The following is a 26,556-nucleotide window of genomic DNA, read 5'->3' as shown; positions in this document are numbered from 1 at the left end:
TTTATCCCAGCAGTGTAGAAGGCTTACCTTGAAAAGTGCGTTAAATACATACATACAAACATATAAAGATTTCATAGTAATATTTCACTAACATTTCATTTAATTTTATTCAAATGTTAACGGTAAAAGCATGCTTGGTAATTAATTACATACATACAGTTTGAGCAATCATGACGGTAATTAAGTAATATTCATATAATTAATTATATAATATGTTAAAGTAGTAAGCAAACCAAAAAATATTTAAGTTTCAACCATAAAAATTTAACGTGAAATTAACAAAATTTAAAAAAGTTTGTCCAAATGTATACTTAGGCACATTTACGAGTACGATTACGATTACGAGTACGAGCAATGAAAGCGAACCCACTCACGTTTCATACATACTGGCTGTGGCTAAAGAGAGAGAGAGAGTGAATTATATATATATATACCCTTATATATGAAAATATATATTACATAATTAATATTTAAATTTAATCAAAGAAATAACGCCTTTCACGCATATTTACTTAAGTTTTGGTGCGCTTTGGCAATTAAAATTGTCAACCTTCGATTAATGTTTTTCGACTATATTTTTTCTTAATAAATACATTGTAATACTTGCGTTACATAGTGCCCGTTAGCGTAACACGTTGTGGTGTTACGTGACCTTGGTGGCTATGCTGTGGAAAAAGCGAACGGATGGGCGTACGAACAAACCCGACTTCCCAATGAAAGTGTTAAACCAGAGTTTCAACACTCCAATTATTTAGGCACAGAAATATATTTTTACACGAAACGCAGTGAGAACGAAAAGAGCGGAATAGGGTCCAACTATGGTTATGCCCCGAACCATTATACCGAAGGAACAAAGGAGTGGGGTATATACATATGTATATGCACGTATGGTATGTATTTCCAAATAGCCCCGCAAAATACTACCGTTAGCTTTGTCACATGAACGCTTTTTGTGCTGTTGCAGCAGCGGTAATGCTGAAGGCGAGCTTGAAAGCTTTTGTTTGTCGGAATTACGCTAAGTGCATGGCACTTCGGACTACGTTTAAGCTTGAATGCCAGTTTTTAAAGCTGCTTTTATGATTTTGGTTAGAATTTTCAAATAAGCGCTTTTTTTATAACAGTTATTAATTTTTTGTTTAATTTCTAAGCTAAAATAGCGGGATCAGAAAGCCTGTTGTGGTGTGCGCAGCTTAAAAAATATTACTGAGCTTTTAAGCTTTAAGAATAATTTGTTTTGTAGCACAGTGGTTTATTTTTACGACAGCTTTGAGTTTAATCCTCAAGCTTTCAAAATTGGTAAAGATTTTGGTGAGCTTTCATTATTTGTTTTTTTTTTTTGTAAAGCTTATTTTTATAAAATTTAATTTTGCTATAGAATTTTTTTTATTAATATTACTACACAAGATTATTGTAACAATAAAAAACTTTGCGATCATTTTTGCATAAAGTTGAAAAAAAGACCTCTGTCGCACACCAAAAGCTTAATAAAGCTCACAAAAAGCAGCTTTAAAGGGTTAGGGGTAGTCAGAGGCACGAAAAAATGAGAATTTTCAGAATTTTTTATTTGCTATTAAATCGTGTTATTTTACAAAAGTAATAATATGACATTATTATCTACCATAAGTCCTTGGAGATTCATCTAAAATCTATCGGACAAAAATTAGTTTTATAAGTAGATAATCCTGGGCCTGATCGCAGGATTTTTTTTTCAAAAATTAACAAAATTGCGGCCTCAGGAATATTTTTTCTAAATTTTTGGGAAAATCGAAATTTTCGAAAAATTAAAAATCCTTCGATCAGGCCCGAGTTTATTATGTATTCTAAAAGCTATGTAAATTTCATTAAAATCTACTAAGCGATTTTCGAGTTACAGTTGTCACCGGTTCAAAAAACATAGTTTTGAGAAAAACGTGTTTAAAGTTTCACACTAGCGCTTTGAAGTGCCCGAGCTCTCTTTGTTGTTGTTGTGTTTTGTCGAATAACTCAAAAACTAATTATTGGATCAACGAAATTTTCAGAGAATATTTTTAAGATAACACGACATTCTGACTACCCCTAACCCCTTAAACATTTAAATTTAATTGAATAAGGACGATCTTAATGCCACACGTATTTATTTCGATTTCTTCAGAAGCATAAAGCTTGTCATTTCTTTTGTTCAAGCTTACAGTGTTTTGCTTAAAGCTCACTTGTATTGCAATAACGGTATTGCGTTTCGTAACACACATTATTATGTTTTTATACAAAATGATTTTCTAGCTATGAAAGAGTTGAAATAAGGTACACAAAATTTTTTCTACTAACAATGAAAAGCTAGAAAGAATTAGTAAAAGCTCATAAGCTATTTTTTGCGAGATCAAGTGTCAGTTGTGTGTTTCATACTATATGCATATAATTTATGCGCTTGCAAATGTGGTTGTTGTGTAAATTATTTACTTGGTTCTGTATAATCATAAGGTGTATAGCATACATTTTCAGTAGCCGACATGCACTTTAGAAAAAAATAAACAGTTACTTAGTTAATTATTTATATATATATTTATATTGTATTTAATATATTTTCAATGCAGCATTGCTTCAATTGTACAAAAGCTTTTAAGTTCGTTCATATTCCAGCACAAAAATTGTTTTACAAAATGTTTTTTCTTGGTTTTTCAACACTAATTCAATATTTTTATTTGAAAGCTACAGATGCAGAAATATTTTGCAGAGGAGTTGGTTTGGTCTCACATAAATATACGTGGCACATATGTATATATAGAAATGGGAGTATATACACATATGTTTCATATGGCAACGCTAGTGATTTCGAGCGAAAATGAAAGAAAGGAAAAAGCGAAATAAAAAAGAGCTTTTAAAATATATAAGCATGAAGGTTAAAGCTTAAAGGCAAAATTGAATTAATATATTTTTCTTATGCTTAAGAAGAGTAGAAGCATAAAACAGCAATTATAAAATGTAGCGTTAAAATAAAAATAAATATAAAATTAATTGAAAAAAGCTTTAAAGAGAGGACAAAAAAACTTTGCATGAAATGGTTATATTTTAAGAACATGAAGAGATCAAAACGAATTCTAATACATACAAAAAATAACTTGGTCATGTATATGGAATGCCTATGCTTTTTAAGAAAGTTTTCAAATAGACAAAATGACATTTATTATTTTAATTATTATTATGCATGAACTGTGATGTCATAAGACATCAAATAAATGTCAAATTTAAATACATATATTTTAGTCTAACTTATATAAAAAATATACTATAAACAAAAATGAACATAAAAATGGAGCTTTTTTTCGTAAATTACATACTGTACATATAAATTTATTAATTTTTTAATGCTGCATTGTAACTCATTCGAGGGCTTTGCAAATGTCATAGCACAATCGTTGATCGAGCCAACAAGAGAATTAAAAGCGTGTTTTTAGCCAGCAAAGAGAATGCAAAATGGTAACATACAACAGACACCGGCGCAAAGAGAGACGAACACAAAATACCGTTATCCCAAAAAGTAAATACTCGCAGTAAGAAATATGTGAACGCAAATGGACAATAACATACACTAATGTCTTATATAAATGTGTTTATGTAGCGAAACGGCGGCATACTGCGAATGACACAAGGTTAGGAGACGTCAACGAGCTTTTGGGAATTGTAATGAAAATGAGCGGAATTGTGAGAAGCGAAATGAATATCAAAATGCGATGAGCAACTGAAAAAAGATGGGGAACATTAAAAAAAATATATGATAGCTGGAAAAATAGTTTGGAAAAGAATAATTGCGAAAAAAAAGTTAAAAAAAATATAAACGTTATAATAAAAATATTAAAAAAAATTAAATAATAAGAAAATTAGAATGGAAATATTGTAAAATAATACAAATAATAAAAAATACTTATAATGAAAATATTAAAGAAAAATATAAATAAAATTTCAAAAGAAGGTAAAAATAATTTTTTTTTTAATAAAATTTAACAAATCTTAAATAAAGCGCATTTAAAATTTGTGAATAAATATAAAAAAATCGTAAAACTGTTTACATTTTATTTTCATTAAAAAATATTTCATATTTTATTTTGTTTTTACAAATGTTGCCAGTAAAATAGAAAGTTTAGAAAGTTAGGCATTTAAATGCTAGCATACATCCATAATGCTCTTATATTCCAAAAATGTTCAAAATTTTAAAGTTTCAAAATTTAAACAAAATTGTTGTGCTTCACTTACAGTTATCAAGCAACATTGTTTGAAGTTATTTAAAAAAATGTTTCTAAACATAATTTGAACGCAAGCAACTAAGCAGAAAATTTAAAAATTGAAAAAAATATTGCTAGCAACATTTGCTCAGCAACAAAGTCGCTCAACATTTCCTTAAAAATTGAAGTAAGTTGCAGAGATCTTAGCTGATATTTTAATTATGATACAAATATTTCTAGCAACATTTGTTTAGCAACAATGTTTCGCAACATTTCATTAAATATTGAAACAAAGTAAAACATGGGAAAAAGGCCTCACAAAAATATTCATAATAAATATTTAAAAAGTATTGCTAGCAACATTTGTTTAGAAACAAAGTTTCTCAACATTTCACTAAATATTAAAAAAGTAAGTAAACATTTGCAAATATATTATCACAAAAATATTGATAACCAATATTTGAAAAATATTGCTAGTTTAACAGCAAAGTTCGCCAACAAATTGAAAAAATTTTGATATTAACCAAAGTTCTGGAAATAATAGAAATGCTAGTAGAAAATTTAACTATTTATTTTGTAGAAAAATAATTCTTCAAAAAATTAAGAAAACAGCATTTTATAGACAATGTTAAATAAGTAAGTAATTAATGAATTCTTTATAATGTTTAAATTACAATAATGTAAAATTATTCAATTAGAAACACAGATGAAATAAAAGAAAACCTTTCGAAAATAATAAATTAAATTAAAAAAAAAAAAAAAAAATAAAATAAAATAAAGTTTACAAAATAATATAAAAAATACATAATTTAAAAAAATATTTAAAAAGTATTAAAGTTTGAAATTTTTAAAGAAACATTACAACAACATAATTTTACAAAATAATATAAAAATATATATGTATATTAGCAGAAATGTATAATATCTGTTTGGGAAAAAGCTTAAAAAGTATGTGCAAAACAGAGGTGAAATTGCAAATAACGGCAGATTTAAGTCTACATATATGAATGTTTTCAATTAGCTTTAACAGCTCAATGTGAATATATAGAATTTATGAAAGCAAATGAGCGGATAAGGAGGGCGCAAATGTGCAGAAACGAGCAAATTTAAGGATTGGAGGAAATTGTCTATGCAACATGGGGTATACGACTTGTTTTTGTTGTTGTTTTTTTTGCTATACGCTAAACTAATTGATGCATGTACGGGAGTATGGTTTAAGTAAAAAAGCATTTTTGTTGTTTATAATTTTTAATATAATAAGTTCATTTTCTTTTAATTTTCATCAAATTTGACGTTTTCAAATTGTATAATAGTTGTTGTTGTTGTTTAGTTTACTATATATGTTATTACTTTACTTTGCATATTAAACATCGTATTAATAATGATAATAATAATAGTAATCAATATATATATATATATATATGTCTGTATATATATTATTTATTAGTCAAATTGTTTAATATTTTGTTGTTGTACGTATGTATGTCTGTTGTTGTAATTATTTAGAATAATAACTATTTGCGTATATGGTATAGCAAACATTTGTGTGTTGTAAATGCTAGTTGAAATCGAATTGCAATAATTAAATAGTATTGTATTATCAATAAGAGTTGATAATATTTAATTGCACATACATACATATACATACATAAATATGCATAATAAATAGAGATTATGTAAGTAAGTATAAGTAATCATCATATGTACACAATCCACAAAATTTGCAAAAACTGGCAATAATATATGTTCTTGTTGTTTTTGTTTTTGTATTTACTATACTTGCTTTTATTTTTTGTAATTTATATAGTTTCAACGCGTATTTAACATTCTGTATGCTTGTGTGTGTGTGTCTAACTGTGTATACGTGGCTTTGTGTATGTGTGTGTACGTGTGCGTTTGTATTTGCTGCCAAGTTACGGACAATTACGAAGCATACGCAATTAATTAGCAGCGATAAGTACTTACAAATAGGCTTTTTCATTTTCAAATAAAATTCGCTCTAACGCAAATTATTTAGACATACATATAAACTGAAGTTGTTGTTGTTGTTGCTAAATTGTTGTCAGTTATATTTATGCATGTATGGTATGTAGGTAGGTGTGTATGTATGTTTGTGTTCATGCGCTTATCGACGCTTTAGTATTGTAGTTACGTATATGTTTTCGCTAAATATTTGCTTGCTGTCGTTGCCATATCAATTTTTTTTCAACAGTTTTTTTTTGATGTTCATATCGTAAATGGCATGCAATTTTCGCTTCCAACTAACTTTTCTGCTTTTCCTATTTAACCAAAAATTGTTGTTATTTTTTATTATTTTATTGTTAATTTTTTATTTGTCATTATTGACCGCTAACATTTCAAAACATATTTTTTTACATTTCGTCATTCTAGTCTCGCTAACTCTATATTAACGTCACTATTTGTTTTCCTAATATTTCTTCAAATATTTTATATGGTTAAAATGCTTTCTTTCTTATAAACATATTCATAGTTAACTTTCGAGTGTTTATAAAAACTTGCTTTTCCTCTAGAACTCTCTAATACCGCGTCAAAACAGTGCTGGCACAAATTTCCTGTGAACTTTCCAACGTTAAACATTTTTAGTTGTGAGCCTTCATTATTTATCAATTTCGAACTTTCGAGCTTCCACATATCTATATCTTAGCGCTTACTTATTATATTTGTATGCTGTTCTACATTAATATTTACGTTCGAGCTTTCATTTATCAAGCTTTCTTAAGTGTCTCCTTTGTTTTAAGCTTTCATAATTAACTTTCGAGCGCTTTCGAAATTACTTGCCTGCAAGAATCCCAAAATATCGGAAAACCCGTACTATTTCTTTTAACGGTGAGCTTTCATTATTTATCTATTTCGAAATTTCGAGCTGTCATATATCTATACCTTAAAGCTTATAATACAAGTATGTCGGCTTTCTGCTTGAAAGCTTATATGAGCTTGCATTTCTCCAGCTTATCAATTTTCTTCTTTCTTTTATCCACTCATTTGCTTGCTTTAAATTTAACTTGACACAGCATTTTTTCTAAAGCATATTTGAAAATAAAAAAGTTCCACCAAAGCTTTTAAGATATTTCATTCAAACGCTTTTATGTAATATATGGACGGTTGACAATTTGTTTTTACGCTACCATAAAGTAATTGAATTACGGCCTGTGCTCTATATTTTAAGATTATTAAAAAATATTTCGAAATTTATAGGAAACTTTCTGCATTTACTCACACTTTTTTGGGTTCATATGTATTAACTATGTGCTATGCTTTTGTAATTATGTTTTGCGTTTGACTTTTGGAGAATCCTTTAACTAAACATGTTAAGAAGGTGAAGCTTTTGAGCTTTTGCCTGTGATCTTAACTGACGAGTGCTACTATTTTGTTTAGAAGCAATTGGAAAAAGTTTTTATGGAACTTATTTGGCTTGACTATTACTAAATTTTGTCCACGGTACAATATGTTATTTAAATATCTCCTTTTATCGCTCACGGCTCCATTTGCTGCTCTTTTTCTAAAGCTTTGTTCTTAGATATTCTACAATGCTACAGATCACAAAACTCCTGTTGAGACTTCCTTAGTGGTTTTTATGACAGCTGTGTTGTTAGTTTGTTTTCATTATTTGTGTAGTGTGTCTGTGCTTTATGTGTGCATTATAGTACCAAAAGCTCAAAAGCTACTATATTAAAAGCGGTTGTATAAGAAAACATTGTATACTATTTCTAAAAGCTCTTATGAAATAAAAAATTAGTGCAAAGCAAAATTTAAAGCATTGATTTCGATTATCTGAAAACAATATACAAATATTCAACTATGTCAATCTGTAGTAAAATCTGTAGTAAAAGCTAGAAATATTTAGCTTTCATTGTTTCTTTTTAGCCTGTTTAAAATTTTCTTCCATGTAAGCTTTTCCTCAGTAATTCTACATTTTCTTTCCTTTCGCAATTTTGTTTTCAGCACTCTACAAAAACTTTCAACATTTTTTTGCCCATTCGTGCATTGCTACCGTATGTAATAATTATGTTTTTCAAATATATGTATGTATACAAATTTTTATTTTTTATTTTTTAATATTTTTTTCTGAACTTGTCATTAGAACTGTTATTTAAAAGTCCACTATTTTCTCTAAATGTTTAAAAATATTATAAACGTCGTAAATTTTGGTAAATATGTGTTAATGTATAAGTACTCGTAGTATACCGTTTTAACGGTCATTTTATATTATCAATATTTTTGCGCAAAAAACGTCAAACTTTCAAAACTTCAAAATTCTAACGTTACGCTACAGTTTTTAACTTTAAAATCTATTTTAGTATATAATTTGTCTTTTTTTACTTTTTATAATTTCATTGCAATATACTTTGTTTTCAAAATGTAAAACTTCAATTAAATTCCCTAATAATTTTTTGTAAATATTTTGTATAGTTTTTTCGTATGCTGAACTCTCCGTTTTAAATGATGAAAACATTTGAAAGAAGAAAAGAAATTAATAATAATAATTTAATTGTTTTGAAAAAAAAAAACTTGAAAAGCTGCCAGTAATTTAAATATTAGAAATGATTTTAAAAGGCTTTTTCAAAACCACGAATTTTTTCATATACAAATAAGCTGAAAATTAAAAAAAAAAATATTGCAAAGTTCTCGCACAGCCAGACTTTCTTATATTAAAAATAAACAATCAAGTAAAAGCTTACTTAGAGCAAAATTACACTTCTTAAAGGCAATTTATTTTTGAAAGTATTAATAAAACTCAGTAATGACTTAGATATCTAAAAGGCAATAGGAAATGGTTAAAAGCTTCACTTTTTTTATTGCTTGGAGTATTAATGTGCTTTGTGCTTTTCGATCTTAAGCTTTTTTGTGAAGCTTTTAGAAATTACAATAACTGTGCATGAGTATATAGGTTTATAGTTTTTTGTGTGGAATAATTGTGTATTTGTAAAAATAAAATTCCTTTTAAGCTTGCAGATTTTTGTTAAACCGAAAATTTCGAGCCATTTCTTGGAAGACTATTTCCAACTTGGATCATTTATATCTAAATAAGTAAAAGCATACGTACCTAATAATATGATATAATCTGAGAATATATTTTGTGGCAATGAATCGACAAGGAAGCGTAAAAGCTCAAAAGCGTTAATTTGGAATGAACGATAAAGCTTTAAACAATTAAAAATTATTAATAAGAAGTTGAAAAAGGCAAAAATCATTGTGAATTTTATCAAATGGTTAAACATTTTTAAGACTAGCACTAAAAATATGCTACAATGAAGATCAGTGAGCTTCACGTATTGAAGTTTTTGAGCAACAATTTAAATCAGTTTTCCATGAAATGACTTAGAGCATAGGCAATGGTTTTTGAAGTTAAAAAAATATATATATAGTACACTATTTTATTATAATTTAAATATGTGATTTTTAATCACTTTTAGTATTGTTCTCGGCGGTAGTTTATAGCAAAATTTGTCTAAGAGAGTGAGAGATATAATTTAAGACTTTTTGTAAAAAGTGAGAGAAGATTCCTGAGTATCTATTGATCTTGCAAAATACTAAGGCTGTAAAAATCAGCTAAATAAAGCTGGTATAAAACTTCTTAAGAGAAGTGAAAGAAGATGCTCAGCGTGAGCATTAATCTTCCAAAAGAGATAATAGATCTTCCAAATAGCTATAAAAATCAACTAAATAAAACTGAGATATTAAAGGTAAAATTTTTGTTTACCTTAAATATAATAATTAGATCGCTGCTGGCAAGTTTAAATGACAAGAGAGAATATCAAATAAGAGATCTAAATATTCATATATTTTCAATGCATAAAAAATGAGTATGAAAAATGGCACTAAAATGAGAGCATATGTTACTTACACATAATTAAATAGAAGCGAGCACGCAAGTGAGCGTGCCAATGAGATGCTAATGGAGAAATGAATGCATATAAAGAGAATCATAACTAAAGAAGCAAATGAGGACACAAAAGCTTGTAGAAAAGTGTGCAATTTAACAGAACAGACAATATAACGTAAAAGAGAGAAAGTGTCTTAGAGTAAAGAGAGCGCCGTAAATAGGACAAGCAAACGATAGATTTTCTTGCGAGTTTTCACCCAAAACCACAGCAAATTAAAAGTAGAATTTTAGAATAAAATATTCAACCAATTAAATGGAGAGCTTCATCAAGCTATTACAATATTAAGCAACCAAACAAAAAATACCAATTGTTTTTTTAAGCTAAATATATATATATTTTTTTTAATATACATAAATTGATTTTCCAAATAATTTTCACAAATTAAACAAACAATTAATTAAAAACATAAAATTACAATAGCAATGAATATATGTACTTATTAATAATAACAGTAGTCAGTGGTAGTTAAAATATTTTAAGTGTATAATTTTCTTATTTTTTTTGTTTTTTTCTTTTTACATATACTAACAAATGACAAAATTTATATTTTTATTCCCAAATAGACGAGAAAAAGGCAAACTAACAGTGATACAAAGTTTTTAGTTATTAGATTAAAAAAAAAATAGCATACATATACATACATATGCATATACATAAATATAATATTTATAACCAAATAATATGACATACAGGAAAACAGTTAAAAAATAATGAAGGTTTCTCTTTAGCGTGTGCTAATAAATACAACAAATTTCTAGAGCATAGATTTAGATTTATAGGTAGATAGCAATATATATTTTTTATTATATTGTTTTTGTAACAATTAGATACTAGTACGCCAGCCAGATAGTAAAGCACACGAGCTTTTACGATAATACATCGCGGCCCAGCTTTATATATAAAATTTGTTTTTGGTTATTTTACAAATTTGCATAACAGTTTTTTGTTTTTGTTTTTAAAATTATGTAGCGGTATATATTTATTTTGAAATTTCAAGCATTATGTTTTGTGTGCTATGTTTTCGTATCAACGCACATACATACATTGATGGTGGTCATACATTTGTGAAAATAAAATTTGTAATATCTGCAATTTTTTTCCAGTGTACAGTCAAAACATAGCAACGTAGTATGATTGAGTGGTAGAGAAAGCGCACTATAGTCAGTAGTTTTTGATATTTCGTTGAGTGTAGTAAGCGTTTGAGCACAAGAGCGTTAGCATTATGTATGCATACACTATGGTGTTTATGAGAGCGCTTGTTTTAGTGTGAGAGAGTCAGTGTATTAAGCTAATGTTAGCGTAACGCTGTGGTGAGTGGGAGCATATGAGTGAGTGTGTTTCCGTGTTAGAGAGCTTTTGAGCATAGTGCCGCGTTTTGAGTGTGAGAGAGTCGGTGTCATAGCAACCAGGCGCAGTGTAGATATTGGCTAGTTGGCTGCTTAGAGTGAGTAGTTAAGTAAGCACGCTAAGCTAGACTATAAATACATTTATGAATACAATTCTATAGATTCTAAAGTACTGAAATTGAAGCTGGGTAGAGTAAAATTGTATATGAATACATTAACAATAATTTAAAAAAATTTTAAAATTATATTAAAAGTGCGCAGTAGGAAAAATAATTATATAATATTGGCAATATATGCAGCTATGGCTTGCTGCTTTTTATTACAATAAAAAAAGTAAATTTTATTGCAAAGAAAATTAGGTTTCCATTAAATTAAATAGACGACGTAAGAATATAACACAAGTTCACTGGACTTCACGTTTTCAATAATGCAAAAATTATGCTCACAAAAATTATTAAGGTAGTAACGGTTACAGAATACATAAACATATATTTAAATAAAAAAAAATAATAAATTAATAAAAAAATTAAGCATAATAATCACAAGAGATCTAAGTATTTAAAACTTATTTAAAATTAGCAAATTAACAAAAAAATTACAATAAAAATATATTTTTAATACAAAAACGCGTTTTCAGCAAAGACCTAAACAAATAACTGTAATAAATATGCACAAAAACAAAAAAATACTAACAACTAGCACATAGAGTTCTTTTGAGCGCGTAAACTAAGAGAACAAATGTAAATGCTTAAATACTCTTTAATAATTGATTGCCAAACGACTAATACTAATTGAAAAACAATTATTTGTAGATTTGAAACACCTAGACTATAACTAAACGCTAAAACAACTACACAAATCTATATTGAATGCCTTAAAAATAACACAAAAAACAAGAAACTACGCTAGTAAAAATTGTTAGTAAGTCATACGTATAAATTTTTTGCAGTGTATCGCAAATGAGCGCAGAGCGCATGGCGTATTGAGAGCGCTGCCCTCACACAACGCACGTTCGTTGAATTTGTTGTTGTACATGTGTTGCATAGAACATATGCTTAAGTTAATTGAAGGAACAATTGAAGGTTGAAAAATAAATAAATCATTTATGGGAAAGTGTGACTTCGAAAACTAAAAGTGAGTAGAGAAATATGCTCAAATGTTTACGATATTTGTGCAAATACTCCTAGCGCTGCTAGGCGCGGCAGTGTTCGAACTGAAACGTGTATATGTGTACAAATACTTTCAATAACAATCGAGAGTTATATATCGAATGAGCATGGCAACTAGATAGACAGTGAAAGAGTAATAGTTATGTGTGTGCGTGAGTGTATATATGAGATAATACACATCAAAAACTGGGACGTAAACTACTTACAGCTAATATACATATTATAAACTAAAAAATTATTAACAGTGTCACTGCAAAAAATAAAAATCTAGCGTCTTTCAAAGCGACGCGTCAACTGCGTAAATGAAGTTTGGTGGGCACAACAAGATGCGAGAGAGAGCGTAAGCTTTAAAAACGCTTTCTCAGATTTATTTCACAGCAATGTTTCGAAACTAATGCTAGGTTGTTAAAAGTATACAGTACTGTATAGGTAGTAAAAAAGCTTTCACTACTTGCTCAGAGCTTTCATTAAGTTTGTGCAGCTATCACTACTTACGCAGAGCTTTCACTAAGTTTGTGCAGCTCTGACAACTTCTAGTGCGTATTGTTTTGCTGCGTTGCTTTTTTTGCTAACTACTACAGCGCCACCTACTGTTAAAAAATTATGCCTTCATTCTATAGTAAACTCTCTTGTAAAGAGCTTTCATTTTAAAACCACTGGGATATAATTAATTTTTGCTTCGATTCATCATTGCAGGAGCATGGTGAACATAATTTGAAGCATTTTATGGCTACATAGGAACGTCGGTAAGATTAAAACGTAGTTTACGTAGTCAATAGTTTTTTCTTTTGGCCTAAAATTTTGTCATGTTATTTTTTTAGCTTGTTGCTGAAATACGTTAATTGATTTAGCTATTGAAAAAGCTTTCTTGTAACTTCTACAATTTACTTAAGTGTTGCCACTTATTTTCTCTAAACAAGCTTTTTAAATTTCACAGTAGTTCGTAAGTTGTACGAATTATTGTGAAAACATACACATTAGCAAAGATTTTTTAGCTTTTATGCAATTGTGCGAAAATATGACAAATACCAACAGAGCATTAATTTTATCTAAATAGTTTTTGTTTCGTTGTTCTTAATTTTTTAAGGAAAATATTGGAAAAAAATGATTTTTTTTAAAAGCTCACACTCCGCCTTAATAAAATATTCTTAAAATATTTAATGGAAAATCGAAAATTAATGTCTACAAGAATATAATTAGTTAAAATGGCATGAATTAGGCTGAGATTTTACAGTTAAGCATAACTTGCTGGATTAAAAACTCGTGAGCTTTGATAAATTGCGCTTTAAGTTCTGCTCAACTGCTAACAGCTACTTGTATTAACCTTGCTGCTTAAAGCAGGATTAATGTTTAATTCATAAACATGATAAATCTTATGTTGTATGGCAACCTTAAGCTTTTTGTTAAACAATTCCACAGCGAGCTGCTGTATACAACAAAATATGTGAAATTTGAGAGCCGCCTAATATGTAAGTCACTAAATTAAAATGCTACTGTTTTTAGTAGTTTAATTTAAGCTTATATGCAAACTATAATGTATGCGTGAAAGCTCAATGTGGAGCTTAATATTGATGTGAAGGATATATGGGCGCTGTTAAGATATTCGTTTACTTCGTTGTGATGCATTGCATTTGTCCTTAGAACTCTATTTCTAACATGTATCTAAGCTTTTTTATGCTTATGAGAGCTTTCACTTTAGGTTATACCCAAAAAGTAGGCACGATAATATTAAAATTGTCTGTTCGTAAGTCCAAATTAGAATGTACATACTTGTGATACTTTTGTTTCGTATTTGCAAAGTATGCTTAAGTAGTTTTTTAAGTACAAGTGCATTGGTAAAGCGCCGCCATAAAAGCTTTGAATAAACTCTCATGTTTAAGTAAAAAGGATGAAATGCAGCGCTTTGCCCTTGCATGCTAGACTTAGCTAACAAATTAGTTTGTCATATCCGTTTGGTATTGTAAGTCTTTGGATTTTGTGCGCGCGTATGGTTAAACGCCTCCAAAAAGCCAACTGCTTACGAGGTCTTCATTTTCTTGTATGGATTAAGCACCATGGCACTGCCCGCCGCACTGGCCGGCGCAGCAGTAATGCCAGAGAGCGCGGTTGGCATGCCAGCTGCCGTTGGCATAGCAGTCGGTATGCCACCGATCGCTGCATACGGATACGCGGCCGTCGCCGGTGCTGCCATCATGCCAGCTGGGTAGAAGAAGCCCTGTTGTTGCATGGCAGCCGCTGCGGCAGCGGCCGCGTATGGCGAATTGTTGGCGGAAGGTGTGGCAGCCAGTTGCACTGCTTGCGGACGCAGCGCGCTATGAGCTGCAGCTGCGCTGATATAACTGCCAGCAGCAGAAGAGGGCCGCGTTAGCAGACCGATCGCTGCCACGCCAGCAGCGCCTGGTGTGGGCGTATGCACCGGCGTGCCGACGGGCGTTGACATGCCCGAGCTGGACAGTGAGCTCGCCGCTAGCGCTGAACGAGTAGCGGCTGCTGCAGCGGCGGCATGCTGCGCTTGTGCGATATGGTGTGCCTGTAAGAGCGAGAGTTGCTGCTGCTGCTGGGCAACTATAGCATTAGCGCTGCCAGGCATGGCGGTCATGTAAGCCTTACCCAACTGTAAGCCGGCCATACCACCAGCGGCAACTGCAGTAAGCGGTTTGCCGCTCAGTTGATTAGCATTGACCGCGGCAGCCATTTTCATAGCGTTGGCATGGTACTTTTGGGCGGCATCTTTGGCTAGAGCACTGGCATCGGCATAATAGCCGGTGGGTGTGGCACTGCCATAAGCGCTGTAGGCGTATGTGGGTGTCAATGTGGCTGCGCCAGCTGCCGACGAAGCGGGAATACCGTAGGCAGCGGCATACGAAGGTACAGTCATGCCTGCTGCCGCCGACATGTGAGCCATAGTGGTTGTAGGTGTGGCATAACCGGCATGCGAAGCAGCAAGCAAGTTGGCGTAAGAAATGGTAGCGCTGGTGGGTACGCCAGCGTATTGATTATAGAGACGCAACATTTGCTGATGTTGTTGCTGTTGTTGCTGATGTGCCTGCTGGTAGGCAACGGCAGAGGCAGCGGAAACCGCGGTTGAGGCAGCTGAAGGGGGAGTCGGCAATATGCCGGCGACTGAGGTGGCATGTCCATTCAGGCCGTTGTAGACGCTGTATGACTGTGTGTCACTGTGTGCGCCGTTGGACAAACTGGTGGACGGATAAGTGGAGGAGGCGACCGCGGACGCATGAGAGTGTGCGGCTTGGGCTGCCTGTGCTTGGTAGGCGTAGGCGGCATACGCGGAGTGAGCTGCCTCATTGGCGGCGACGCTTGATGTCTTATGTGTGGCATATTTGACAGGTGAATTGGCGACGCTGTAAGGGTTAGCCGAAGCGTTGTAGCTGTATTTGCTGTTGCTAAAGTAGGGTTTGTTGCTGTTGTTGTTATTGCTATCTTCACTAGCGTCTTTATCGTTTCTACTAGCGCTAGCATTGGCTGTGTGTGCTGTTAGTGCCGATGATTTTGCTGTTGTTGTTGTGGTGTCGTAAGTATGTGCGCCAGCAGAGGCAGCGAAGAGCGAATTGCTACTCGCGGAAGTCGTTGCGGATGTAACGGCTGTTGGCGCGACAGCATCGTTGCCATCAGCAACGTCATCATCATCTTCACCTGCTGCTGCCGCACTAGTTCTTGTTGTTGGTGTTGTTGTGGGAGCTAACTTATTACTACCGTTACTCAAAATATTATTATTCACATATAATACATTATTATTATTATTGTTGTTGTTGCTACTAGTCAAATTACTATCGCCATTGTTGTATGGCACATACGCTGACGAAATGGTTGTTGCGCCGCCTGGCGACGACGTTGATGTTGGCGGAAGCATTGACGACGTCTCATTGTCGTCTTGATCGCCGTTGTGATTACCGTTACTAGCCTGCGTGTGTGTGCTACTACTACTTGACTCATACAAACTACTAACATCTGCCGTTGTTGTTGTTGTTTCTGATGGTGATGATGTTGGTGTTGTTATTTGCAATGAATCTGTGTTTGGGGTCGAATGTATGCTAGCGGAGGGGGAATTGGATTTGGGTGGGGTTGTTAGAGCGCTAATATTGTTGTTGCTATTGTCTTTGTTTTTATTGATATTGTTGTTGTTGTTATTATTAATATTATACAGGGTGCTATTGTTACTATAATGTTGGTGTAAATGATAATTGGAAGTGACAGTTGTTGTTGTTGGTGGTGTGGTTGTGGTTGGTGGTGGTGGCGGTAACAGATGCAACTGTTGTTGCATTTGCTGATTGTGTAGCTGTTGTTGTTGGTGGTGATACTGTTCAATCTGTTGTTGTTGTTGTGTTGTGATACTAGCACCTAAAAATGTGGCGGCACCAATTGTAGCCGCCGCTGTTGTTGTTGTTGCGGCTGCTGTGGCGGCGGCTGCTTGTGCTGCTGCTGTTGCAGTAGTAGCATTATATGGATTCATATTGGTAGTAGTAGTAGTAGTAGAAGTACTCAAAGTAGAGGTAGTGGTAGTGGCGCTCAATGGCGTCCCACCATTTTGAGATTGGTACTCACATGACACTGGTACGAACGGCTGTTGCAGTTGCATGAGTTGCTGGTAGGTGGTCGCGCCGGGTTGATACACTGGAATACCGGATTTCTCGGCAGCGGGACGCTTGAACGGTACCATTCCGGAGAAAGCCTGTTGTGGTAGAGCGCAGAACATAAGACACAGAAAGAGAGAGAGAGAGAGGAGAGGGAGAGAGAGAAATGAAGAGAAAGTGGGGAAAAAGCAAAATAAAAATTAGTATATAATATATTTGAAAATTCTTAAGTTTTTTATAAAAGCTTTAAACAAACATTAAAACTAAGCTAGCTTAGAACTGCTTAAAAGTGTAATTTTCAAAGCTTTTGCGAAAAGCTGGTATGAGCGCGTTCGGATTTTAAAGCTATGTATAGCATATTTTTTAAAATATGATTAGGCTGGTGTGCGTACGGCGAAATAAATGACAAATATTAAAGTAAGCTTTGAAAGACATTTAATATATTATATAAACATATATGCGATTGAAGTTATATAAAAAAATGACAAAGCTTTTAGGAGACAAGCTTTAAAATGACAGGCCTAGAAAATAATAAAACAACTGAAGAAAATAAGAATCACAAAAGTCTAAGCTTTAGTTAGCAAAGTGCTGGCTATGAAAGCTAGGTGGTGTGCTGAAAAGTTGTGCATTTGAAAATTATAATGACATTTGGTTAAGCGATGTAGACTTTTTCAAACTTTTAAATATTTTTTTGATAGCAAAATAGTAAAGACTTGGAGCATATGTGTTTTACAAGTAAAGCTTTAGATTTAATTGATATGCCTCTGTGTCAACAACCAAAGTAAAAATGAGCTTTTCAATTCGATTTCTTAAGCTCGAATAGAGAATATAAAAAAGAATAAATTTTAACTATTTTACATGTTAAATATATTTAATTTCGACTTAATTCCACAATATTTGCAACGACATTTTCGAAAAGCTTTCAAGCAATTTATATTGGATTGTAGCATTTATCTGCTAATAGCTTAACCAATGTTCAACTATAAAAAGTATAAAGTAATCGCTTGCGTAAGAGTGTACAATGAAAATAAAATGTCAAGTTAATACAAATAACAGGAAGCTTGCAGAATATTAAATATGTGTAAATGCAATTTTGAGTACCTTTGGAAAACTGATACTTCCTTTAGATATTTTTTAGCAATGCGAGCTTTTATTGTTTTAGGATTCAATTTGGTAAATCAAAGCTTTTGGTTTTTTGCTTTTTTTGGAAGCTTTAACTTTTTTGAAACTTTCGTATTTTCTGAAAGCTTTCACTTTTTTAAGGCTTAGAAAACGTATGTAATTAGCGAAATAAGTTCAAATTAAGTGGAAGGAAAATTTTTAACGACATACTTGCATTTGATTTGAACCAGGTGAAACAAAGCTTTTTAAACTTTGGTTAATTTTTTTAATCTTACACTACACTAATAACATATTTTTTTTTTAACACAACATTTTTGATTTTATTTGAAACTGATGGAGCAGATCTTTTTAAACCTTTAAAAGTTATAAAGCTTTCAAAAGCTTATTTTCGTTTTTCAATTCATATGGAAAATTCTAAGTATTATTTTGTCGTCAATTCTGATGGCTCAACAGCTTTTATTGCCTCGACTTCAGACCTTTATATTAAAGAATTTGTCTTTTTCAAAGCTTTCGCTGTTTTCTAGAGCTAAAAAGATACTTTTGATGCTTTAAAAATCACAATTAACGATTTTAACTTGCATTTAATATAAGCCAGGTAAAGCAAAGCTCTTTAAGCTTCAATTCATTTTTTAAACGTTACACAGTACTAATAATATACTATTTTAATATAAAATTTTTGGTTTTATTCGAAAGTCCTTAAACAATTTTGAAGCTTTTTTTTAAATTAATTAGAAATTTTTCGATTTTATTTAAAAGTATATATAATTGTAACGCTTTATAAGTTTTAAAGCTTTCAAAGCTTTTGTGAAGTATTGGAGATGATCTTTTCATAGTTTTAAAAATTCTACAGTTTTCAAAAGCTTTTATAAAAATAATTTTGATGGTTCTAAAGTTCATATTTTCATTAATTCTGCGTGATTTAAAGCGTTTAGAGGACTTTTTTACAAAAGTGATATAAAAAGATACTACTCCTTTTTATCATGAATATTTGCAAAAAAAACATAAAGTTATTCGTTTTTCTTTGCAAAAATATTGCATTATTGAATGCATTTGAAATATAACTTTAAAAGTACTGAAGCTTTCAAAAGCTTTTTTAAATCTGCTGAGTTTAATAGAAAAGCTTATTTTTTTTAATACATAGAGCGGAGCTTTTTTTAAGCTTTAAAGCTCTAAAGTGAGTTCAGAAGGTATAAGAGCTTTTACTGCCCCGACTTTGGAGCTTTAAAGCTTCTGGTGTTTCACTATTTGCAAAGATAAGTATATAAGTATACTTTGCTTCCCAAATGTCTATGCTTGTTTTGTTTTTTGTAAAAAATTTGTTTTATGTGTTATCGAAATAAATAATTTCGTAATAAATATTCATGCATGCACAAAAAGAGTCCAAATAAAGTATGCAACAACTTGAAAGAGTAAAAGAGTTAATTAGAAAGTATATTTCCATTTGAGGAACGTGAGTATAACTGAACGTAAGCGAAACATAGATATGTAGTTGTAGTTGTATGAAGGACTTTTCAAAGGTACACAAAAATGCGGGTTTAGTACTTACGAAATTTTCATAGTAAAATGAACCAACCGTTTTAACATCCATCTATTTTTTGGTTGTTTGCGACAAATGTGCAATGTTAATGAGTTGTTTTTGTAAATATTTTTTTCATTGCGATAAAATTGGAGAAGGTGAAGGGCGTTCAGCCGAAATGTTGGCGCAGCAGTGGAGACACATTGCAGCAGAAGGAGCAGTTGGCAGTGGTAGTGGTGGTAGATGCAGGCAAAGTTGCATTTTATAGTAGTAGTAGTAGTAGTAGTAGTAGTATTAGCGGTAGTAGTAATAGTTGTGATGGTGGTGGTGGTGATGTTTGCATTGGCAAAAAGTAGTTAGGTTGCAGGCATTGAAGTGGCATCGTTAACAGTTATTATATGTTTTTTTATTTAACATTATCGGTTGATGGTTGTTGTTAGTAGACGGTACAGGTTTTTTATATATTTATATATTTTTTGTTTTTATTTTATTATTGTTATTTTTTTTTTATGATAAAATACAAATAATCACACACATTGTGTAGTAACGCAAATGATGCAAACAAACGTTGTGGAAGAAAAGAATACACAGAAAGAAAGAAAACACATGAAATTAGTTAAGTGATATTTTTGATGATTTGTTTAGTTATAAATAGATTATTATGTAATTAACTAGCTTTAGATAAACTACAATATGTATACTCGCATAGAAACGTACATATGTTTGTTTGTATGTATGTATGAGCTATATGTATTTTACGTAACTAATGCCGTTATGTGTAGAAAAAAAATAAAAAAAAATTAATACTATATAGTATGTATGCTCTAAGTGTTTTTGGAAAATTATTTTACGGTGCTTGTTGTTGTTTATGAATGTGAACACTAATGTCTTAGTTGTTATTTTACTAAAAGGCAACAAAAATTTGCAAAATATGAAAAGAAAATAACAAGTAAAGCTTTTATTCATAAAGCTTAAAGCTTTCAAGCTTGTAAACTACTCTAATTTCTTCTCTGCGGTTTATTTTTTAAAATAGCGGTGCGTGAAAGCTGTATTATTTAAAGTTTTGTTAATTTAAAGCTTTTGCGAAGCATTTTAGGTATTGTTTTGAATGACATACAATTTTGTACAGTTTTGTGTTTAGGTTTAAAATCCAGTGTACACAATTCATTTAAGCACCACTTTATTAAGCTTTTAAAGCTTGTTATTCTTGCTTTTAAAACTTTTGCCAGAAGAATAGTTTAAGCATCCGTTTATTAAGCTTTTAGAATGCTTCGGCAGGCCATTTCAATACAACTTCAACAACTACAACTGCTGGTGTAATATTTTCAGAAATTTTGATGTGCTAATACATTAACTGTAAGCTTTTCTTATTACTTAGGTTGATAGACTTCAAAGTTTCGGAATGTTTATGAATAAAAATGTTAGTGAAGGCTTTTTGGTAAGTTGAAAGCTTTTGTTGTATTAAGGGAGGATCTAAAATGTTAGTGAAAGCTTTTTGGCAAGTTGAAAGCTTATGTTGTATTAAGAGACGATCTTTTGGCTTAGTAGGAGCTGATTGCATATAAGAAGTAAATAGTAATAGAAAAAAATCGGATAACAGTATTTCCATTTAAAGCACTAAACAACTTGAATAAGCATAGAGTTTTAAGAACATCTTTTCCAAATACGGCTTAGCAGCGTTTAGCTTGTATAAGCTTAGAGTTTCCACAAAACTTTATTATGAGAGCTTTCGCTCCATAGTTTAATATTTACAGTACGTTAAATGCCTTTAGTGCTGTAGTGCACTTATACGGCTAGAGCAAGCTTTCGCTTATCAAAGCTCAGTAGTCAACTTTTTATAAAAAGCATGAAAATTCCGAGAAGTTTTTTTAAAACGAGTTTTCAAATATTTATGTATACATATTTATATACATTTATATACATTTTCATAATTTTTTTTATATTTTTTTCGATTTTAAGTAAATATACCGCTGAACTGCAAAGCTTCCCAATTTGCATTTTAAAAATCGGTTGTGTTATAAACATTATTGAAGAGATATAGGTAAAAGTAAAACATATGAAAATAAAAAATGCTTTAAGCTGTAGGCAAAAGAAGATACGGCAAAAGCAGTTGAGCATGCGCTAAAAAGTAGGCTATGCCGAACACACACCAGTTGGCAAATTAAAGCAAAGTAAATGCTTAAGTGGGTGAACTTGTGTAAGTTATGAGATTGAAATATAATAAAATTAACTGAAAATTGAATTAATTTAAAAAGTTATTTAATTAATGATAATCTTATTAATTATGAAATAAATTGTTAATGAAAATAAGGCTTGAATTCCCTTAATTCGAAAATTAATTAACTAAACAACAACAAAACGTTTACAAATACAACAATATGGAAAAAATATTTTTATATAAATATATATGCATAAATGTATACTAAGTTATTGCAACGCAACAAATTTAATTGAAGTTAAATGAAACGAAATACAAAAAATAGAAACGAATAACAAAAACAACACAAAGTGAAGAAGTAGAAGAACAAATACCAGTTGTAACATGTCATTGTCCGCGGCGGCACGTTTCTTGCCCACTTCCAGTTGATGATGATGATGATGCTGTGCATGATGAGCGCCAGCGCTCGCTCCCACACCACCGCTTGCGGCACCCATAGCGAGTGCAGCGGCAGCGGCGACGGCAGCAGCATTGGCGGCGTTCGTCTGCGTTGTGCCCTGAGCCTGGACCTGAGCTTGGGCGGCCTGCTGTTGGGCAGCAGCGGCTGCGGCAGCGACGACGGCAGCTGACGACGGCATGTTGGTGGTCGAATGATGGTGCTGTTTGTTTGTTTTTGTTGTTGTTAAGAGCAATGTTTAATGTATGTCCGTCGGTCAGACAGTTGCAATGCAAAGGCGACCACAGGTGAGTTTTGTAGTGTGTGTGAGTATTTGTGTTTGTGTGCATTGTCGTTTTATTATATTGTTTGCAAAATAACGGTTAGCAATTATTAATTTTTAAATTTATTGCAATTTTTGAATTTATCATATTTTTAAATTAATTATTTTTTTTTTAATATTTTCGTGGTTGATTTGCGACATCAGCGCATTTTGCCCAAACACAACAATAAAAAGTAATATGTACGTTAATGGCGCATTCAACACAATGACAATCAATTAATTTTGCATTTTACACAAATTGTTTGTTGTTGTTGTTAGTATTGCGCGCAGTAATTTTTCAATGTCATAATTTTATAATATGTATTTTCGAATTTTGACGTTCGCACAATAAATTGCAGAAATTATTTCGGTTCATTAAGCACAATTAAGTTTTCGTATTCGGTAAATTCAAAATTAAACGGTTATATAATGTTTTTAAACATTTGATTTGTGTGTTTATCAATGAATAATGTGTAAATTTTTTTAAAATAAATCAAATAAATGATTTTTGTTTTCGAATTGAAGAGCAAATTTTGGAAACAAATATTCGAAATAGTTGAAGTAAAAATTGCAATAAAATCAATAAAAAATTAGAAAAATATTATCATTTGTTTTAATATTGTTTGTTATTTTTTTAATATTTTAAATTTATTATAATAATTTTATTTCATTTTATTTTTATTTTATTTATTTATTTTTATAATATTTGTTTTAATTTTAAATTTTAATTAATTTGTTAATTTTTTATATATATATTTTTTGTTAATTTTATATAATTAATTTTTTAATATTGTTTTAATATTTTATTGAAAAATAAATAAATGATAATAAATAAATAATAATAAATAAATGATGATAATTTTTTTTATATGTTCAAATTTTCAATAGTTATTTAATTTTTTAGTTTTAATTAATTTTTTTGTTTGTATATTTTTTATAAATGAAATATTTTGTTTTGGAAATTATTTAAGTTTTTTTAATTTTTCCATAAAACAAACATATTTTTGAATTATTTTTAATTACAAATGTTATTAATTCACAATTTATATTTTTATTTATTAATTATTTTATATATATATATATATATTTTATTTTATTTTGTATATATTTTTTTTTGATTATTGAAATTTATTAAAACAGGTTTATTTAAAAAAATTTAAATTTAGTGCAACATTTTTGTTGTTAATTGTTGTTTTTTTTTTGTTTTTTGTTGCAGTCCGAGTCATCAGTCCACATAAGTGCATGTGTGTGTGTAAAGTAGGTGTAAATGTGTGAAAGTTTATAAAAAGTGTGCATGTGTTTGCGTGCGTGCATAATTTTGTCCGCAGACCATCATTCAACGAAGCATACATTTATGAGTGCCGAGTAGGACGCGCGCGTGATAACAGGAAATTAAGAAGTACGAATACGAAATGAAAAAAATAAAAGAAAAAAGAAACAAATTTTTGTTGGTTTTCTTGTTTGTTCTCGTTATTGTATTAAGTACTTAGAATTTATTAAGAGATTTTATGTGTAAAATAAATATGAATAAAATATATATGTCTGTGAGTGCAGGCGTATTAACTGTAATTTTTTTATGGTTTTAATTAGTCAAAAAATGTTAATTTAACTTAACTAACTTATTATTCAATATTTAATCGCATCCGATTTATGAATATTGTGTGATTTAGAGGAATATTTAAAGCTTTCACTTATCCTGATTGTTCTAAAATACCTGATATCCTAGGGGTGCTCTTTGTTTTGAAAGGCCTTGAGAAGTTATTAAAATACTCAGAAATATATTCTAACAATCTATGATATATGAAATATGATTATAAGTAACTTTGTTTTAATGAGCTTTTATATTTAAGCCTAGCTTTTGTGAAAAAGCTTATTGGAAGATGACTAAATCTTTATTTATACCTTGCGCTATTTATAGTTAGCTTCCGTTATATATATAAAAAATGGTAACAGTAAAAAGCTCCAAAGCATTTAAAAACAATAATTAATTTCTGATATTGTAACTTAAACATTCAACAATACTGTATATTTCGTGCTATGTTGTTTCAGTGAAAGTTTCTTCTTCGTATCGAATTGCAAGTAAAAGCTCGAACGATATTGTTTCGCTTCCTGAAAGATTGGTATTTGATGCGATAGCTTTTGAAACATTTAGAGTGATTCTGAGCTTTCACCAATTTAAATGGTTTTAAACTGATTTCACTAAAAGCTGTATTATAAATTAGAGTAGCTTAGAAATCGGGATCGAGATAATTTTTTGCATGTATTAAGCTTTTCAAATTTGGTAGTGGTGGAAAATTTACATACGATTTTAGTTTTCTAACTTTTAACTGCCACCTATATTAAGTATATTTGAAATCCAGTTAAAGGGAAGGTTGAAGAATAGAGAAAGCGGCGAATTTTTTGAAAAACCTGTCAGTGAAAGCTTTCAAAGCACACTGGACCATATAGTTTCTAACGTTTGTAAGCAAAGATGCGATAAGTTCTGTTATGTTTTCTAAATGCTTGACCTGGTCACAAAATATTGTGTGAACATGTAAAAGTGAAACTTAAAAATAATTTCATTGAGGGAATATATCATATAAAGTATATAAATAAAGGTTTGAAGTTATTAAATATAAAGGAATCTGTTTATTAGTTATAACATGAAATAAAATATTTAAAATTATATATTTTTAAGCCAAAACAAGTGCTGCATGAAATGCGTTAAAAAGCTGCAAAAGCTTTCGAAATCAATTCTTAGTAGTAAAAAAGCTCTTTAGACAGCCATTTTATCATACATTTCAGTGTTTTGAATTAAAATGCAGTTATGCGTTAAGTGTATATGTAAAATATTGTATTTGTGATTAGAAATGTGTGCAATTGTGCAAGTAAGTTAGTAAAGATAAAGCTTAAAGCTATTTGTGTGGCGTGTGCTGAGCTTAAAAGCTAACTTAGGCTTAACATATGAATTATACTAAGCATAAAGATGTGTGAATTGAAATTGAAAATATATAATAGTTGTGTGTGCGTAGAGTTGTATTTTATAAAATATATATTTTTAGACATATGTATTAAATAGAAAACTTGCTTCATAAAATATTTTATAAAATGAAAATATGTGTATAAGTTTCTAATAAAAAACTAAAAATTTATATTGCGGCTTACAATAAAATATGGAATTAAGTCTCTTGAAGATACAACAAAATCCAGCTTTTGGCAAGGATTTATGTAGACTCCTTGGCCTTTAACTCTGTGCAGCCAATAATATTTACCAATTAACGCCAATTCACTTTTTATCACACATTCGTATCTTTTTGGTGGGTTTGTTAAAGTAAGTAATAAATAATGGCTTATAAATACATATCGTGGAACTAATATATTTTATTTAAAAAAAAATAAAGTTCTAACCTTTTCTTTAAAGAAGAAAGATATGAATTTTTTTGTTAAAAAAAATTGTAAAAAAATAATAAATAAATATAAAATATACATATTTTTATGTATATTTTTTTAAGTTAATGCGTTTTTATTTTAAATATAAAAGTTGTTTTTTTTTTTTTAAATAAATGAAAAAGGTTAAAAAATTAAAAAAATAATAATAATTTTTTCAAAATATGATAAAGTTTTTCTGAAAAAAGACGATAAAACTTTTTTGTTTTAAATATTTTAGATATACATTTTTCTTTATAAAAGTAAAGGTCAAAAAGTTATAATAAGATAATTCTTTTTTTGTTTAAGATACACTTTTTTCAAAATGATAAAAAATATTAATTTGTAAATACTTTTAATGACAGTTCACAGTTGCAACTAGTTCGCT

At 30.4% G+C, this 26,556-nt stretch overlaps 1 protein-coding gene across 32 annotated transcripts in view; it reads right to left on the bottom strand.

Annotated features, from left to right (window-relative positions):
* Positions 1–4,981: 4,981 nt before the first annotated feature.
* The window catches only part of LOC105228702 (ice-structuring glycoprotein), a 558,714-nt gene continuing 537,139 nt past the window's right edge, over positions 4,982–26,556 (bottom strand). For 14 of the 32 annotated variants that reach the window (XM_049452398.1, XM_049452397.1, XM_049452408.1 and 11 more), the window contains 3 exons: positions 22,380–22,664; positions 19,878–19,919; positions 4,982–17,307 (listed from right to left, as the gene is read on the bottom strand). In XM_049452398.1, coding sequence (XP_049308355.1) covers positions 14,635–17,307; positions 19,878–19,919; positions 22,380–22,664 — 3,000 coding nt within the window. In that variant the 3' untranslated portion in view covers positions 4,982–14,634. The remainder of the gene's footprint in view (positions 17,308–19,877; positions 19,920–22,379; positions 22,665–26,556) is intronic. The other 18 variants (XM_049452395.1, XM_049452396.1, XM_049452391.1 and 15 more) reach the window with 9 other exon arrangements.

The sequence above is a fragment of the Bactrocera dorsalis genome, chromosome 3 (genome assembly GCF_023373825.1).
Source record: "Bactrocera dorsalis isolate Fly_Bdor chromosome 3, ASM2337382v1, whole genome shotgun sequence".
Classification (NCBI taxonomy): domain Eukaryota; kingdom Metazoa; phylum Arthropoda; class Insecta; order Diptera; family Tephritidae; genus Bactrocera; species Bactrocera dorsalis.
The sequence above is the reverse complement of the archived record's forward strand: the minus strand, read 5'-3'. Positions and strand labels throughout refer to the sequence as shown.